Source organism: Phalacrocorax aristotelis, chromosome 3 (genome assembly GCF_949628215.1).
Source record: "Phalacrocorax aristotelis chromosome 3, bGulAri2.1, whole genome shotgun sequence".
In the NCBI taxonomy this organism is placed as follows: Eukaryota; Metazoa; Chordata; class Aves; order Suliformes; family Phalacrocoracidae; genus Phalacrocorax; species Phalacrocorax aristotelis.
In genome coordinates this window covers 81,484,344-81,503,258 of record NC_134278.1, presented here as the reverse complement: position 1 = coordinate 81,503,258, position 18,915 = coordinate 81,484,344, and the positions used below count along the sequence as shown (strand labels likewise).

Below are 18,915 nucleotides of genomic sequence, written 5' to 3'. Positions count from 1 at the left end.
AGGCTAGAGTAGTTGGGAGCAGCTTCAGCAGTTCAGTTACTGCCTGTGATTCCTTAGAGTTCCTTTTTGCTTGTGCGGGCACCTGGACCTCAAGGTAAATAGAAAACAGTTTTTGAAAACAGTTTTTAAAAACAGTTTTTATCCTCAGCATGAAGCTATGTGAACATATTTGCATACCACTTATGTTCCTTTGATATAACTTGTATAAAAATACTTATTCAGCATTAAGGTTTTGTGTTAGCTATTTAATAAAAAAAAAAATATCTGTTTATAAAGACAAGACTGTTCAGTTTTCTAATCCTTAACATTTCAATTCTCAAGTATCTCAAAATACACAGAAGGGGTATGTAGAGTAACTTACTGCCCTTAGGCTGAACTTTCAAAAGCTCTGAACAAGATTTAGAAGCACAAACAGTGAAATTTTAATAAGAGTTTTCCTTGCCTGCCAGAGCACCCCAGTCTTGTAGGTGCTTTGATAGCCCTGTGTGATTTTGAAGAAAATATTTTTTAAGTCTTAATAGTTACTTTTAGGGTTTTTTAATACAAGGTTAATGTATTCTTTTTGATTTTTCCACTCTTTCAGGTCATTGAATACAACCCATCTCAGTGCCTGGATTGGTTGGCTGTGCAAACACCTCGAAACAAATTAGCTCACAGTTGGGTGCTGCAAAATATGGAAAACTGGGTTGAACGTTTTCTTCTGGCACACAACTATCCTAGAGTGAGAACTTGTAAGTTCATTTAAACTGAAGAAAATTATTCTTCTGTTGTAGCAAGCTACTACGTATGTGGTATTCCCATCACAAAAGAAATACATGCTTTTGTGCTTGCCTTTTCTTCCTTTTGTAATTATTTTAGGATTGCTGTATTTTAAAATAGTAATACAACTGTGGCACCTCATTGAGACGTGTTTCCTGGTTTTTGAAAAACCACACTTTGATTTTGTAACTTGAATGATACATTAGTAGGTTCTTTACCTTATGTGGTTAATCTGCAAGATCCAGGAAAACCCAAAGAATAAAAAGAAATAATCCAAGAAGTTCTTAATAGTTTCCATCACATGGTTGCACTGTCAGTAGAAGTAGTACGTGTTCTTTTTTCACCCATCACAGAGTAATCTTTAGTTGAGTCCTTTGAACTTGTGGATCACAAAGCCTGTGCTTCTCCCCAAATCTGGGGTGTCCTGGTGTTCTAGTTTGTCCTGCCAGGAGTCACGCTACCAGGCCCTTGCCAAGATCATGCTTTTAGCCTTTCCCGTGTCTAAATTCTTACATAAAGGAGATTCCATGGTAACAGGCCACACCCAACTTTAATACATTTTCTCTGCTTCAGTGAGATGGAAACTGGAGGTGTGGCTTTGCAAGACTCCAGTTGCAAACATCTCTAAAGAGGTAGTGACATTTTGATCAAGCAGTATGCAATTTAGTCATAGAAAACGTCTATGTCTGTGTTTCTGTGATGGGATGCATTGCGTTGCAATAGTTAGAAGCAAGCAGCAGGTAGGAATATAGGGTGAAGAGGCCTGAAAGCAAATCTCAGCACCACTTGTAACATGCTAATCTCATCCACTCTGATTGTTTTTCTTTTTTTCATCTCCAGAGTGAATATAGTCATACCAGATTCTGTAAAATGCTTTGAAATCTGTAAATGGAACACGCAATGTAATTTAGCTTCTGATTAAATGACTGTTCGGTATGTGTGTCATTTTTCAAAGGTGTAACAGATCTGTTTTTATTTGAAGCTGCAGCCTATCTCTTGGTGTCGCTTATTCCAAGCAATTCCTTCCGTCAGATGTTCCGATCAACTCGCTCTTTGCACATACCTACGCGTGATCTGCCGCTCAGTCCAGATACTACAGTAGTTCTTCATCAAGTCTACAATGTGCTTCTTGGCCTTCTCTCAAGAGCTAAGCTATACGTTGACGCTGCTGTTCACGGCACTACAAAACTCGTGCCCTACTTCAGTTTCATGACATACTGTTTGATCTCAAAAACTGAAAAACTCATGTTTTCTACTTACTTCATGGATTTATGGAACCTTTTCCAGCCTAAACTTTCCGAGCCAGCTATAGCCACCAACCACAATAAACAGGCTCTGCTGTCTTTTTGGTACAATGTGTGTGTTGACTGTCCAGAGAACGTTCGCCTTATTGTACAGAATCCTGTGGTGACAAAGAACATTGCCTTCAATTACATCCTCGCAGACCATGATGATCAGGATGTGGTGCTCTTTAACCGCGGGATGCTGCCTGCCTACTACGGCATCCTGCGCCTCTGCTGTGAGCAGTCCCCTGCGTTCACCAGGCAGTTGGCTTCTCACCAGAATATCCAGTGGGCCTTTAAGAATCTCACGCCACATGCCAGTCAGTACCCAGGGGTAAGTAGACTGAGACCAAAAAATACCATTTCCTTGCTAGTGTTTCCACTCTTACTGAACATCTCTTAATGAAAGCGATGGAAAGACTTATTTAATGTATCCAGTGGTGAAAGTATTGTATTTTGATTTCTGGGAGTAAGTAATTAAGAGTGTGTGTAGGTCCAACAACTGTACTTTGTGAGGGGATTGTTTTTTATTTCCTTCCTTACTGTGTAGCAGTTGGAGAGCAGATGGTTTTTTTTCTGGAGGCAGACACTGGCATTTCCACTATTCTTTAATATTCTGTACACCAGCGTAGTCACAAGAAACAAGGAATAGCCTTTAATGGTGGTCTCAAGAAAGCGTGTTGCATTGTAAGACACTAAGTTGGAGAAATTCCCAGTGAGTTTCTTCTTTGCTTTTGGTTTCTGGAATAGGGTCAAGATTCAGCCCATTGCACTTGAACAGAGGATGGCCTGGGGTTCGCCTGGGTAATGCTTTTGTACCCTTTGCAAGGGTACCTGACGCTGGGAGTCACGTTATCTCTACAACATTATGATGCTTGCAGTAGAGAGTAGATACTAGTTAAAATAGTCCACGTGTAACAGTTTGAAAACAGAGTTTTTAAGGGGCAAAATATGCATTTCCGTACGATTACTCAGTGAACATTGCTTTGAGGTCTTTTGTTAGGTGTATGAGGACAGAAAGAATACAAAGATTTTCTTCACTACGTGGAGGAGGGTGCATGGAATCTTGTGTGTTGAGCTTCTGTCTAGTTCAGCTCACAGAGTAAATTTATACCCTGACAGTCCTGGAAGTATTCCAGCTGCTTCTCTTGTCTGCGTCTCGCCTCGGAAGTCTCAGATTGTCTTGCTGGGGACTTTAGTTACTCCACTGCCCTTTGTGTTTCCTGTGCATATGGGACTTCAGCGAGTTTTAGCTTTCTGAATTCTCTTTCTTAGAATATAATAACGTCATCAGAGAATGCACATACCCAGGACACTGTGTAGATGAGCCCCTACACTCCTTGAGGAAAGCTGGGAAGTTCGGTCACATGGATCAGGATTTCAGAGTCTTATATATATACACGTGTGTGCGTGTATGCAGCAATGAGCTGCACTGTTAGGAAACGTCAAAACATCCATTTAAGCTTCAGAAGGGTTATCTCAAACCTATGTGTCCTAATCCACACAGTAAATAGTAAAGGCTAAAAGCAAGCTCTATTCAAGATAGATCAGAAATATCCACAAGCTCTGTGGCAGAATTTTAAATTATTACAACTAAATGGTTCTTTAAGGTTAAAATGTTGTCTGCTGATTTTATAACTTTGTTGTAATGCTTAAAAATGTATTCCCATCTAAATTTACTTATGTGTGTGTTCTATGTGTTACTTTGTAGCTATTTAGTTACTTAGTAGTAATACACAACAAGTAATAGAAATAAGTTACAAACCATAACATACTGAGAGAGATTACTCTAACCTAATATTTTTGTGTGTTTTAGGCAGTAGAAGAGCTATTTAACCTCATGCAACTGTTTGTAGCTCAGAGGCCAGACATGAGAGAGGAAGAGATAGAAGACATAAAGCAATTTAAGAAAACAACCATAAGCTGTTACCTGCGCTGCTTGGACGGACGGTCTTGTTGGACTACTTTAATAAGGTAGTAGTGAAGTTGTAGTGGAATAATCCAATCCTGCTTGAATAAGAACTGTATTTTGCCAAATGTGAAGTACAATAAAAATTCATGTTCTTACTCTGATAGTCTTTTTGGAGAAGTTTTGGGGATACTGTTATTCAGAAGAAAGCAAACAGAAAGTTTCAATTATAACTTTTTTCCCCGAAATCCATTGTTTGCCAATATAATTTATTTTAGAACATTTCATCAGCTGAAAATTCAGAAACTAAGCAAGTAATTTAAAATAAACAGGTGTAAACCAAGATAAGTATTGTTAGTGTTCAAAAAGAAGCACCATGAGAAAACTGCATTGGTGGAAGAAACTAAAACGAAGTCAATCGATGTCCTAATTCAGCATTTAAGCTGAAAGTCCATTCTCAGCTTACCACGATTAGTCTAGGTGGGCAAAGCAGTAATTGCAGCTGGTGTTGTTGATGTTGGTTATTTTTGGGCAGAAGTGCTTTTTAGAAATCGTGCCTGGAGGACAGAGCTTTATCATATCATAACTTCAAATAGTTTTTTATTTCTATTCTATCCTAGTAGTACATCTGGAACTGTTGCTTGGGTATTTTCAGAACACCTGTAAATTGCTTGTGGGTGTAGGTCAGGTGTTGGGGCTGTAAATGCAACTGTTGGTGCATTGAAAAGCTCTTGTGGAAGGGGCAACTGACCTGTGGTACTTGCAGGGGTGGCACACAGTCACCTCTCCAAGAGCACAGCCAGATTCTCCCAAATGCTCAAGAAGAATCGCTGTGTGGAGAGGAATGGGTCATCAGTTATGCACCATTGTTTATTTTCTATTCTGCTGTAAGCAGATGATGTTCTGGTAGAAATGTTATATGTTGAAAAGTCCAAACATAGGCTTAAGTGATTCTGTTTAAATGTCATTTGACAAGCATAAACTTCTGTCTTTTGATGTACGTTATTTTGCTGTTTTTAGTGTTTTGGCAGACATTATTTGGGAAAGATCTCTTTAAAGGTTGTTTAAAGTTGACATAAAGGAAGTTGACATCAGAGGCATTTTTAAATGAAAAAGTAGGGAGAAAAAAAAAGAACAGAATCATTATCTTCTTCTGGGGTTTCTTTGTTCTTGTGTGATTATTTTCCCAAGTATAGCGCAAGCATAACAATTTTAAGCATTTGTATGAATTTTGAAAAGACAATAATGTACTTTCCAGTGTTCTCAGTGTTTGGATTTTTTTTCCTAGTGCCTTCAGAATATTATTAGAATCTGATGAAGACAGACTTCTTGTTGTGTTTAATAGAGGATTGATTCTGATGACTGAGGTAAATAACTTTGTTATTTGATTATAATCAAACACCTCGCACTCTTATCAAGTCACTGCTTCCTTCCTGGCAATGCGTTTGCTTTAAATTGCTTTCATATGGCATCGTTTGAAATAAAGATAAGAAATATGTTGATTAAGTACTGGCATACACAAAAAACCTTGAAATCTTGAGGATCATAGGAAGGACAAAAACGATTTACCAGACATTTTGCATGTCCAAAACACTAACATAGGAGGTTAAGTGAGTAAATTTGAGGCAATACAAATCTTAATACAGGATGAAGGTAACCGGTTAGTTGATAGCAGTGATTTGTTAAGATTAACTATAAAAGGCTGTAGCTTAAACAGGAAAGATGATGAAGAAATAAAAGGGTGATGTATCATCTTATATATCAAGGATAGATAACACTTGCTCTTAGGTTTGTCATGGAGAGTAAATGAGGTCTACAGAAAAAGTTGCAACTAGCAAGAGAGAGCGTGAGTAGTACGAAGTAAGTCTTGGCTTTCTTCACATAGGTGCTCCCTCTGTTGTCTTTAATATTTCTTTAGTAGCAAAAGGATCAGGAAAATGCTTGCCTGATTCTAAGACAGAGGATGAGCCACCAACAGCTTGTGTTGTGAGGAGTGAGTTTATGCTTTTTTGGTGTCATTCTCTTTACTACAGATCAACTGTGAGTAAATGGCTGAGCACAGTCCCACCGTTATTACTAGTTAAGGAGTGTCAAGGCAACAGGTTAAAATATAGAAACAACTTAAAGGATACTCAGATGCAGTTGTGAATTACATCTCTGGACACTTCTTTGAGGCACTCCTGAGGCAGTTCTCTCTATCTTTCCTACCTACTGTGCTTTTGTTTGCAAGAAAGAGTGGTCTAAGAACACACAAACTATATTTCCTTCTGATGAAACTAAACCTAAAACGCCTTTCTTGAGCACACGTAGCATATTCCAGTTGTAAGCGGGTATTTGGTGTGTGAGACTGAACCAGAGTTAGTTCAAAATAGGAAAAAAAAAAGACCGAATAACGCTGCCCTGAAATGGGTGCAGTTTGGATGTGAAGGCCCTGCCCGCCAACGGTTTTGCTCTAGAGATCCACTTGTCCTGGCCTGCAGTGATGTCTATAAGACACTGCTGAAAGAGCTCTGACCTGTTAGTGGCTACTTTTTGTAAGATGAGCGAGATACAAGAAGACTGAAAAAGGGCACGTACAATGTTTATCTTTTTCCCTCTTAAGATGGCTGTGGTCTTGGATTCTATTCAATGCTTCTGTTATTGAGTTGATTGACGAGAATGCTCACTTGTTAAATATACTGGCCATGCAAAATGCGGAAGGACGCTAGGTCCTTCTGAGAGCAAAGATAAAAATCAAGATTGTCTGGATGCATTGGTGAAAGTGTAAAACTGAAATGCAGTTCATTCTTGGCGTGTGTAGAATGGTGTATTTGGGGTGGGGGAGTGGGGTATAATAAACTGGTAAAAATCCATGGCGCAAGACAAGTGGGTAGAAGGTAGTTGTAGCTGTGCAGCAAAGGGTATATTGGAGTTGATTGCTTCAGAAGGTGTCAGCCAGCACAACTGGAAGTTGTCAGGAGAACTTTGAGCAAACATCTGTCGAGGATATAAAGACAGTTATCCTGCCTTAAGGCATGTGGATGGACTAGCCAGTGCTTTGAGGTTGATTCCAACCCTTTTTATATGGTTTATATACAAAATTCTCTCTTTTATGTCATTAGCTTGTATTTACTAGGACAAAGTGTGACAGAAAAAGCTGAAATTACAAAATCAGCTGGGAAAATAAAATTAAGATGCAGCAGTACTGTTTGAAAATTGAGTTTTCATGAGCTTGTTATAAATGTAAGCCTTTTGATTAACTATAGTTAGTGAGCTTGCATTCCATAAACTTGGGCTAAAAAGGTAGGAACTGAGCTAGAGCTTTATTCGTACAGGAAACTCCTAAGTAGACTAAGGTACATTGGCACATATGTATAAAAAGAATTTGTTCAACAGTTTAGTTAACCCTGATCCATGCTGACAACGTGTAATCAAGTTTATAAAGGATGTGTAATACATGATGCAATTTATCCTGTGTAAAACATTGCTAGAAGTTAGACACAACTCGTGCTTAAGTTTTCACTGAGTTGCTTCACGGCTTGAAATTACGAGGCCTTGTATTTTCACTTGTTTGCTGGAAGGGTTTTGTGTGATGAAAAACACTGCCTCAAGGAGTTGTCACACCCAGAAAAGTTTTCCACTAGCAGAGTTGGCCACGTATCTTTTATCTTCACTATAATATAAAAATGGCATATCAAGATTTTTCATTATAGGGAATGAGGTTACTGTTCCTTTATCTTCAAAATATCCTGGCAGATTAAATAGCTCTTCTTACATCTTGTGCTAGAATTTTTGCAGTTCAGAAATCAGTTGCTTTTCCCTCCCAATATTTCTGTAAATCACAGATGCCTAGAAGGTATTTTAGTTATAAAAGAAGTCATTAATCTGATGTACAGTCATATAGCAGACGTCCTTAAGCAGCATTTTGAAAAATGACTAGCTTCTATATCAATCTTAGAGGTTTTCCCCAAATTCACATACCCATGTCTGTCTCTGTGCATCTCTAGTATCACTTTGTATGTTGGCACAGAAAGGTTGGGATTACAGATACCAAAAAGCACTGTGTCTCAAATTACGCTTATTGGGTTTTAGATAAATGCGATGTGTGAAAACTTTGTCATTCTACTGAGCCACTAACAGAAAGCTTTTGCATTGAAAACAAATTAAGGCTGTGTTTAAATGTCTCTCTCCAAGGTGCACTGGACGTGCTCACAAAAATGCTGGTTTCTTGAGTTGAGATGGGTGGTGGCAGCTTATAGAGGGGTTCTCGTAATAAATTTTACAAATTCAGCCCCCCCCCGCCCCCCCAGCATGTGCAGGAGAAAAATTTAATGCTACTCTAGTTTTTGGGTTAGGTTAGAAGAGCAAAAATCAGCCTTGTGGCCAAGGGCAAGTTTCATTTTAACCTCCCGTACAAGGCTACCTGTTGGACATCTGGTTCTGGTAACAGGGAACAGGTCCACAGTTACACTTGGTCGTTATAAAAGATACTGGGTTGTTCGTTTGTTTGCTCTCTTTCCTTCTCTCTTTCTGTCCCTTTCCCCTGCCCCACCGCCCCCCAAAAAAAACCTAAGAGTTTTTTAACTCTTTTAATAAATACACTAATTTTGTTTACAGATCTATTATCTTTTTAAATGTCATCTTTGAGTAATTTGGTGATGACATCTGGCACAGTATATTTTGATACCTCTTGTTTGAGTACAAAATACAGGTAAAAAGTGGTGTTTGTAGGATAGAAATGGAAAGGATAACAACCGTGTTATTTGGTAACCTAAAATTTTGGTCTTTTTTTTCTTTATAGTCCTTTAACACATTGCACATGATGTACCATGAGGCCACAGCTTGCCATGTGACTGGAGACCTGGTAGAGCTTCTGTCTATTTTCCTTTCGGTTCTTAAGTCAACACGTCCATATCTTCAAAGAAAAGGTTTGATTATAACTTTTTAAAGGATTATGCCTGTTGTCTGTTAATTAATTTTTGTGGCCCAAAACCAAGCGGTTTATCTCACTTATCATGTGTGTTTAGAAATTTCCCATCCAGTAGGACATATGATTATTAAGTTGTTACTTACTATTGACATAATATGAAACTAGATTAAGTAAATTTAACAGCAGTACACCAGTGAGAGTTAACAGTGTTTCTAGATTGTTTGATTAAAAAGAGATTCTTCAGCAGTAAAATTCTATGCTTTATTTAATGAGCTCTTAAGAGATTAACTGAACAGATTTCTATGGTTTTTGCATTTGCAGATGTGAAGCAAGCTCTCATTCAGTGGCAGGAGCGAATCGAATTTGCCCATAAGCTCTTAACTCTGCTAAATTCCTATAGTCCTCCGGAACTTAGAAACGCTTGTATTGGTAAGTCATAGCCGTGTAACCTCAGTCAGGAAGGACCCATTCTGCGCAGTTACCTGCTCTGAAACTTGAATTCCATTTTTGCAAGCGCGAATGCTTCCTTGGCACTCGGTAGGCTGGGATTATTTGTATCGCTGTTGTCAATACGGTGATATTGCCATTGTTCCTATTCTAAATAATACTGTTTTCGTCAGGTTAAAAATAATATTCCTGCTTCCCTAGGCATGCAGGCGGTGTGCCCAGAAAGTCGGCCTTCGTGGTGAGAGACCTATTTGCCCCCGATAAGGGGGGTGATTAAGGAGTAACTCCTGAATTCAGGTGTCAGCGAGTTTAGATTCAAATCCCAAACCTTACATTAACAAAGAGTAAGTGCCGCTCCACTCGGAAAGGCACACGGTGGCCAAGTTAGTCTGAATAACAGCTTTGGGTGTTTGTTTCTCTGATCCCTTACTGGAAGGTATAATAATAAAAGGAAAGCTTAAATAGCTTGTGGAATTGAATGGATTTGTTTTTTAAAAATTGTAGGCGTAGACGGTATGCATAAGTGTCTCTCTTGCGTTAGAAGGCCTATTTCAAAAAGTTTTTCCAGTTTAGTTTTTAATATTATTTAATGGGTATACCCTGCATTTTTATGCATGCTGATGAAGGCCTAAAACTGTGACCGAATTACCTTTTTTTTTGTGTGTGATTTTTGTGCGTTTTCCCCTTATTTTGAGTGCCTTTCTCGTTGTCCTCCTGACTGCTGCTGGTTGACACTTTCCAGGCATCAAACCTGCTATGTTTAAGACGGCGGCGAGAGGGTAATTTTATTGAGCTTCTCCTTCCTCCAAGCTGGCACCCCTCTCACTGGTGGTTGATTGACCACTGAGCAGGTTTTCTCCCAGTGGCAGAGGTGAAGGGAATCTTGACTGCTCAGGGGTGTTCGCTCACTTTACGTGCTACTCCCAGTAGAGCCTGCCTCCACAGTGCACGCTAAGTGCAGCAGAAGTGGTATGAGAAAGAGTCTGAAAATGCATGAGCCTACAGATAAACTGTTTGCTGTTAATAACAATATGTAATAGCAAAAACAACTTTTTGTTTGTAGATGTCCTCAAGGAGCTTGTACTTTTAAGTCCTCATGATTTCCTACATACTCTGGTTCCATTTCTACAGCACAATCATTGTACATACCACCACAGTAATATTCCAAGTAGGTATTTCAGCGATTGTATTTTTGAAGTTCTCTTATGCTGTTTTTACTCTATCGTGTTCCTTGTTGCTGTCAAATATTGACCTTTTTAATATATCCCTATTTTGTCCTAACTTATACTACAGTGTCTCTTGGACCTTATTTTCCATGTCGTGAAAATTTGAAATTAATAGGAGGAAAAAGCAATATTCGTCCTCCACGTCCTGAACTTAATATGTGCCTCTTGCCTACCATGGTGGAAGCCAGCAAGGTATGTCAACATACGGTCTTATAAATAGCTATTTCTCTATTGTTTTCCCTTTGGATAAAAGTACTGTAAGAATCCGGTAGCATAACGCATCTACGTTTTCTTTGTAAACAAAGCATAATTCTTCTTCAAGATGTGTTGTCCTCATATACTCCATTCTAGATGTGCACTCCAGAAGCGCCATTTCCCTGCCCTTGGTGATACACAGCTTCATATTCTAGGCGTGATAAGGGTTTGAACCTTGTGTTCAGGAAAAAAACCCAACCCATAGCACGCATTTTGATAATCTTCCAATCTGTTTGTGGCATTTACAAAGACAATTCAGGAACCGCCCAGGGATTGTCCAGACGGGTTTCAGAGTATGTTAAGATTTGTTACCAGGCAGCTGAGTAGATCCTCCAGGTTTCACTAGAGTCTGTTCCACTGGGACTGAGGCATAATCTACTATTTGTTTGTGTAAAATACCAGTACCTGAAATACCGTATAGGGCTTTAAGTCTTTCACTTTCCATTTTCCCTTCTGTGGGCTTCCTGGCAGAATGCCAGCTTCGGTGGGGCTACTTTGTAGTCACTTGCCACCTCCCATGATCACAGTTGCAGCAATGGTGGGATTCAGCTCACGTAACTTTGCCTATCTAAAAGGTCAGCGTCCAGCTCTTTCAGTGGTTTACAGTGATAAATAGTTACTCACGGAAGGAGAATAAATAGTTACCTCCTTCCCCTCTCCTAGACACCGGAGTCTGGATGAGGTGACTCTTCCTCTGGAGGAGTCTGTCTCTCTCCATTGACTGCAGGGAATACAGAAATGACTAGATTTTAGATAGCTAAAGTCAGGTAAGGTGAATCCCACCCTAAAAGGAATATGTATGGACAATCATTTGAAGAAGGAAAACTGGTTACTTACTGTCCAGTAACTGTGGTTCTTCAAGATGCTTTGTCCACACAGATTCTGTGGTCCTCCTTCTGTGCTAACTCCGAGTCCTGTCATAGGGGATTCTTATCGGTGAAGGAATTGAGTGGTGGTTGAAGCCGCCATACCCCTTATGCCCTCAGGTACAGTGGTCGCAAGGACACACTGGGTGCAGGCACAGCCCCAGTGGACACTGCTATTCAGAAAGAATCCAATCTCCTGCACATGCGGCCTATGTGCACGTAGATGGGAATCTGTGTGGGCAACACATTTCGAAGAAGCACGGTTACTGTAGGGTAAGTAACCCTTCTTTTTTAAAGCTTTCAAAATGATGCTTTGTCTATCTGTGCACCATCAGATCTACTGTATTACCAAAGGTTTTTAAAAAAGGTACAGAGCCAGAAATCATCTGTAGTGTTTTTTTCTGTCATGTATCCAGAAGTAATGGATGTGGCACTAAATAATATAACTATTTGCACTTCAGGTACGGAATTTGACACTTTAGAATGAGTTTGTATAAATTAGGAGCCAGAAGATTTTTAAGCCTCAAAAACCACATCCACAGTTACGTTTCCCTGTGGTTTTGCATGCCTATTTTTCATTCGATTGTTTTGTATACAGTTGCATTTGTTTGCTTGAGTTTTTGAGATTTCCTTTTGGCTATCTGGTCTACAGAAGCTGACGCCATTTTAAGCGCATACATCCAAAACGTAGTAAGATACTGGCACATAAAACCCTTGGCTGTATTTGTCATTTAGTTCAAGACATTCTTGAAAATACTGCTTTGAAAGCTTGTGAAGCTCAGTCTTGCAAAAATTCTGACTCCTGCGGGTAGCAGCTGACAAATTCTGATTGAAAAAGCAGTAGTTTGTGTATCTTTAGGTATCTGTATATGATTTAAAATTCCTACATTCCTTCCTTGTCACCTTCAAGATGTGGTATCCGCACAGCTTTGCATCTTCTCAGCCTGCTGATTCAGAATCCTACAGTGAAAGTTTTTACCGGCGGGGGAGTTGCCATTGCCGTCCCTCCTGCCACCTTGCCGCTGTGCCTGCCAAGGGCTGGGTGAGGAGACACGGCTGCCCTGGGCTAGACCTGGACGTTCCCACCATGTTTTCCTGTAGTATTCAATGAAACAGTTCAGGGCAAGAAGTGCAGTAGCATTAAGGTAGATGCTTAGGAAATCTGGTTGCCGTCCAGTTGCTTCTGTAGTTTAAATGAAGGTCTCTTAAATCTTCAGGGCAAAGATGATGTTTACGATCGTATGCTGCTAGACTACTTCTTTTCTTATCATCAGTTCATCCATCTACTATGTCGAGTTGCAATCAACTGCGAAAAGTTTACTGAAACTTTAGTTAAAATGAGTAAGTATGAAGGTTAAACAGCCTAAGGATTTTTTTTCTTCTGTGATGAGTGTGAGTGCTTCTCCATGAAGTTTTATATTCAAAATTTCTAAGAAAAAGCAGAGCCTGTGAAACTTGCTGCATTAATCATTCTGGACATTATCTACAAAAGTGTGTGACATGTACAACACAGAGCAATCTTACCTACGTGATTGTCACGCTTCAAGCCTGTCCAGAAAGGAGCTGAGGCACCCAGTGCGAATTCCGTCTCCTTGCACATCCAGAGTTTAATACAGGGCTCACTGAAGCTGTTGTTTGGCAGTTTAAGTGGCTTTGGGTCAGATCCTGCATCCTTGGCATCGATGGCATTAACTGACAATATGCCTGGGAGCACACGTGGCCATCTCAACAGCCAGACGTGGCACTGCATCTGTCATTACCAGCCCAGGTTTATTCTACTCCATAGTTTTGGGAACCATCGGAACGTTTAAATAAGTTTATAACCATTCAGTCACATAGTTTATACCCAATACTTGTTTCAGCTCTGCCGGTAGATACCACCAGTATTTGGGGTTCTTCCTGTCACAAAGTAAACCTATTATTTTGCGGGGTGTGAAGGTGGCGTTTGTGGCTTTATCTGTCCAATCACTCCAGGCATTCAGCTGGCTCTCTGCAGGAGAGCATCCCACCTGGAATTACCCCAGTAAGTCCGGGTGCTGCTCCAAAGGCACACCGTGGTTTGGTTTTTGTCTTCCACCATGGACCATAGGAGAAGCCAAGTTAGCCGGTGCGCTAGTCAGTGGAGAGAGGTAGATTCCTTCCAAGAGAAATTTATCATCTGATTCTTGAATACCTTAAGTGGAATGAACCACCTTCCAGAAATCCCCACTTGTTTTCTTGCTTTCTCTGCCTGTAGAAGCTGGCTAGCTAGCTATGCTTAAATACCACATCTAGACAAATAAAACTATACAAAATTAGTCTTGTCTGAAGAGCAATGATTCTGATCCTCTGAATCACCCCTTTGCTCGTTGGTTGTCACACTTCTCTGATTGTAACTCCAGCATTATTAATATTTACTATAGGTTGTATTAGTTATAAAGTTTACTGGGAGTGCGTATCGTTTGCTGTCAGTCACCATCTCCTGAACTCTCATTTTATGGGTAACGATGGTGCTTGGGTTAATGATGAAGATCACCCTTTAAAAATTCCACACTGTTTTTTAAAAAAAAGATAGTTAAAAGCTTTAAGTGCTGTAGCTGACCACTTGAAAATACAAGACAGCAATAAAATAACCCAATTACAAACCCAGATCTAAAGCCAGCTCTTTAGGCTTTTTTACACTTCACAGAAATACTGAAGGGATACATGTATTTATTAAATGCACTGCAAAAGCCTCACAGATGCTAAGTCTTCCTGGTTATAAAAAAATACTTCAAATGGGGTCTTATAAAATGATACGGCACCTTGGTACTACTTTTATCAGGAAGTGAGTATCTTCAACAAAGTTCTTACACAATAACTTTCTCCTAAAATTTCAGGTGTCCTAGTTGCGTATGAAGGTTTGCCGCTTCACCTTGCACTATTCCCCAAACTTTGGACTGAGCTTTGTCAGACTCAGGTAGGAGCCAGTGAGTGTGAGAACTAACGGAATGGAAATACAGGCCAAATACAATGAATGTGAAATGGAGATAAACCCGTAACTAGTGGATATTGTTTAATCATTCAAAATGCTAGTATTTTGAACAGAAAATACTACTGCTTATGTTGCCTGTCATCTGATAAAACCTGATAGACTGTGTATAAAAACCTGGCAAATTGTATTTGCTCCCAGTATGCCCTAGGTCTTGCAAAAACTTAGGCAGCAACTTCACACCATGTGTAATTCAGGCAGGATGGCAGTGTGCACGGTGCGCAAACACTGCTTCAGCCTGCATCTCTGAATTTCCAGCTTTTCACGCAGAGTAAACACTGGTATGATGAATTAAAACTGGGAGGCCTCTAAGTCAGAGTATCATTGAGTGCCTGCTGCAAGGGCAACCCTGGGGTTGGCTCACAGATCAGGAGACACCAGCCCTTCAAATACATACTAATTGTGATAAACTGACATTGCCCTGGAATAAACTTTGAAAGGGAGAATGTGAAATAACAATTTACCAATGCCTGGTAGACGTGAAATATTTTTATCAGTAACACGGGTGGGCCTGGCTAGATGTCTCCAGCTGAGACAACTGTCGCAGGCAGCACCATTGCAGCGCCGTGCCTCAGAGATGACTTTGCAGTGTTCTCTCTCTCTCTCTCTTCACCAGTCCGTGATGTCAAAGAACTGCATAAAGCTCCTCTGTGAAGATCCAGTTTTTGCAGAATATATAAAATGTATTCTGATGGACGAAAGGACCTTTCTTAACAACAACATTGTATATACCTTTCTGACCCATTTTCTTCTAAAGGTACGTGGTCTTTTAGTGACAATTTCTATTTTAAGAAAATGCAGTCAAATGTCATTTCGGTTTGGGATACCGTTTTCCCTTTGTTTGTGTTTTTTAAAAAATGTTCTTTCACAGGTCCAAGGGCAGGTGTTTTCTGAAGCAAACTGTGCCAACTTAATCAATACTCTAATTGCAAATCTAATAAATCAATATCAAAGCCTAGAATCTGAGTTCAGCAACCAGAGAGTTGAAATTTCCAAAGCAAGCTCTACTTTAAATGGGGTGAGTCTTTTCTAAGCCATTCAAATAGCAGCATCGTTTATGAAGCAGCTTGTTTTCTATGGAAACTCTTTGGTGCCATGTGCTGGGCAGGCAGAGGCAGGCATTGTTAGCTCTAATTTGTGCATGAGCTGGACTCCTGGTGAGAGTGTGGGAGGCTGCCTTCACTGTCCGGCTGGAGAGGTTAAGCTCTCCCAACAAGACAGTTGTAAATCTACGGAGCAGCAGTCTGAGCTCTCCGGAGTTCTCCATTCCCCACGCACGTGTTCTCTCGGTGTGCACCGCGTACATACTTGGGTCTCCCAAGCTGATGGTGGGGACCGTAAGACTGGGAAGAGGACAGCTTGTTGTGGACGACAAGTAAAGTGCAGTATTTTTAATCACAGAAATGTTCTAACCCAGCAAAAGATTTTGTCTTAGAGCAGCAGAGTCCTGTCACCTGCTTAGGACAGATCTGTGTGAAGGTCAGTGTCTTAGTAGCGAGTGGGAAACATCAGTAGCATAAGTATATTTAGAATTTGACCTGTTGGATGTTCAGAACATGTTGTAGCTTCTGCTTATTGCACAGATCCCTGTGTGTAGGGTTAATCAAATAAGCGTGTGAAATAAGGCTAGTTAAGTTTGCTTCCTTCTGTTTTTAGGACCTCCGAGCACTTGCCTTGCTGCTTTCAGTGCACACTCCCAAACAGCTCAACTCAGCCCTGATTCCAACTTTACAAGAGCTTTTAAACAAATGTAGAGCTTGTCAACAACAGAGGAACTCATTACAAGAGCAAGAAGCCAAAGAAAGAAAAACTAAAGGTTTGCCTTCTAGAGGAGTGTTGCTCTGTAAAACCTTAGAATTGCTAAACTTTGATGTATTATCGTCTTACTGCTGAAGGTGGGACGTTTCTTGGCTCCAGTCCCCAGCAGAAATAGTATTCTCTTGTGGAGCTAAAATTCTAGGCAATTACTTAAATTTTCTGTAACGAAATAAGTATTTATTGAAGTACTGTGTTTAGTATAGAAAAGGATCAAAATGTGAAAGGCAAGGCCCATTACTTGGAGGTGCAGCACAAAAACAATGTGTTTTCCTTTTTCTTACAGACGATGAGGGAGCTACTCCTGTGAAGAGAAGACGGGTCAGCAGTGACGAGGAGCACACTGTAGACAGCTGTATCAGCGATACAAAAACTGAACCCCGGGAGGCGTTGACCCCAACAAGCACTTCGGATAACGAGACACGGGACTCTTCGATCATTGATCCAGGCACTGAGCAAGATCCTCCTTCCCCCGAGAGCAGTTCTGTCAAAGAGTACAGAATGGAAGTTCCATCTTCATTTTCAGAAGACATAATGTTAGCGTCGCGGTCACAGCACACAGAAGAGCAGTCAGGGAATGGTAAATTTGAAGAATGCAAGGAATTCAAAGACCTGCAGACTTCCAAGGATTCCCTTGGAGCTGAAGAGGACTCAGAGTTTCCTTCCACATCCATCTCAGCAGTTTTATCTGACCTCGCAGATTTGAGGAGCTGTGATGGTCAAGCCTTACCATCCCAGGACCCTGAAACTAGTTTATCAATCGGTTGTGGCCATTCCAGAGGACTTTTTAGTCACATGCAGCAGCATGACATTTTAGACATCCTCTGTAGGACCATTGAGTCTACGATTCATGTGGTCACAAGGATATCTGGAAAAGGAAACCAAGCTGCTTCTTGACATTAGATGGAGCATGTCTGCTTTTAAGTCTTTTTTTTTTTTTTCTTCCCTCCCAAAATGCTGTTTGTATAAGTTTTTGCTTATTTCTGTTTTGTGCTTCAGTTTGTCCAGTGCTCTCTGCTTGAATGGCAAGATAGATTTATATGCTTAATTCTCTTGGTCAGGCAGAACTCCAGATTTTTATTTTTTTTTGGGGGGTTTGGTTTGGGTTTTTTTTTGCCTCTACCGTACACTTTCTTAAAGGGCAATCAGATAATGGGTATGTTTTATGTAATTAAGAGTTCACTGTAGTGGCTTTCATTTAATATGGCTGTCTGGGAAAACAGGGCCCCCTGGCCCTGTATGATGTAATTTAAACTTATGGCATTTTTACTGTGTATAATATGGTGTCCTCTGTGCCAGTTTTGTACCTTATAATAGAGGCAGATTGCCTCAGATCGCTGTGGTTCTTATTATCAAAATTAAGTTTACTTGTATACTAAACAACCACAAGAAATTTGATTCTGTAAAGAATCCTCTTTAGCTGTGGCCTGGCAGTATATATATGGTGCTTTATTTAACAGAATACCTGTGGAGGAAATAAAGCACACTTGATGTAAAATTAATTGTTTTATTTTTATTGACATGATCAGTTGCTATTCTGTGCACTTCATTAAACTGATTGTGATGACTTTTCATTTGTTTATAATATGTTGCTTCAGTCTTTGGATTTCTCATCAAAGACAACTGCCAAAATGAAACAGATGCAGAGAAAAATTATGATCTCGTGTATGTAACCGATGTAAATGCTGGTCCTTTTCCGCTTGATGTTGCATGAAGGTTCCCTCACATGGTGGAGAGGGAGGGGTGGTTGGTTACTTGTTTCTCCGCTCCATTAGAACATGAAGCACCGTCCGAAGCCATTGGAACTTCTGTCCCCAGTTTAACCTGCGGTAGCTGTCCATTTCTCCTGTACCACTGCAGACTTCCTTCCTTTCCCCTCTCTCCTGCTGCCTGTGGGGCCGCTCCCTCTCACTTTCTTGAAAACTTCTCCGCCCCTCAAAATGCTGGAATGACTTTATCGCCTTTCCCAGTCACGTTTCCTCCTGTTACTTCTGAGCAATATCCATTTCCTATGTGTGACCTTTTGGACTGTCAATGATACTGGCTTTAATATCTGATTAAACTCCATTTTCAGCTTCATTTTCCAGTTGCTTAGCTCATTTGTTTTTCTATTGTCTTCATAACACATCTTGGTCTTTCCTCTTCCAAATTCCTTCATTGCATCTACCATTTAATGTAGTTTAGCATCATCTGCTTCCCCACAGTTTTACTATGTGATGCTTTTGTGACTCCTCTTACTCCCTTTGAATCCATGCTTTTTTCTTTTACCCTTCTGTAATTAGTAATTTCTGTCTTTAGACTTTATTTCCCGTTTATTAGCACTTCTAGTCCTGCATTTACAGACGCTACATTGATGCCAGTGAGTGCTTAAGTTGGTCTCCTTATTTTTCAGATGTGAAGTAAATGACATTTTCACTCTCTTTAGGAATAATTCCA

The 18,915-nt window shown here is 40.1% G+C and overlaps 1 protein-coding gene across 10 annotated transcripts in view; it reads left to right on the top strand.

The window, feature by feature from the left end:
* USP34 (ubiquitin specific peptidase 34) overlaps positions 1 to 18,053 on the top strand; it is a 139,929-nt gene extending 121,876 nt beyond the window's left edge. For 7 of the 10 annotated variants that reach the window (XM_075088181.1, XM_075088176.1, XM_075088178.1 and 4 more), the window contains 15 exons: positions 584 to 731; positions 1,742 to 2,376; positions 3,859 to 4,016; positions 5,240 to 5,318; positions 8,732 to 8,858; positions 9,182 to 9,289; positions 10,371 to 10,475; positions 10,601 to 10,725; positions 11,775 to 11,927; positions 12,872 to 12,995; positions 14,513 to 14,592; positions 15,281 to 15,421; positions 15,536 to 15,682; positions 16,321 to 16,480; positions 16,766 to 18,053. In XM_075088181.1, coding sequence (XP_074944282.1) covers positions 584 to 731; positions 1,742 to 2,376; positions 3,859 to 4,016; positions 5,240 to 5,318; positions 8,732 to 8,858; positions 9,182 to 9,289; positions 10,371 to 10,475; positions 10,601 to 10,725; positions 11,775 to 11,927; positions 12,872 to 12,995; positions 14,513 to 14,592; positions 15,281 to 15,421; positions 15,536 to 15,682; positions 16,321 to 16,480; positions 16,766 to 17,376 — 2,901 coding nt within the window. In that variant the 3' untranslated portion in view covers positions 17,377 to 18,053. The remainder of the gene's footprint in view (positions 1 to 583; positions 732 to 1,741; positions 2,377 to 3,858; positions 4,017 to 5,239; positions 5,319 to 8,731; positions 8,859 to 9,181; positions 9,290 to 10,370; positions 10,476 to 10,600; positions 10,726 to 11,774; positions 11,928 to 12,871; positions 12,996 to 14,512; positions 14,593 to 15,280; positions 15,422 to 15,535; positions 15,683 to 16,320; positions 16,481 to 16,765) is intronic. The other 3 variants (XM_075088183.1, XM_075088184.1, XM_075088182.1) reach the window with 1 other exon arrangement.
* Positions 18,054 to 18,915: the final 862 nt, after the last annotated feature.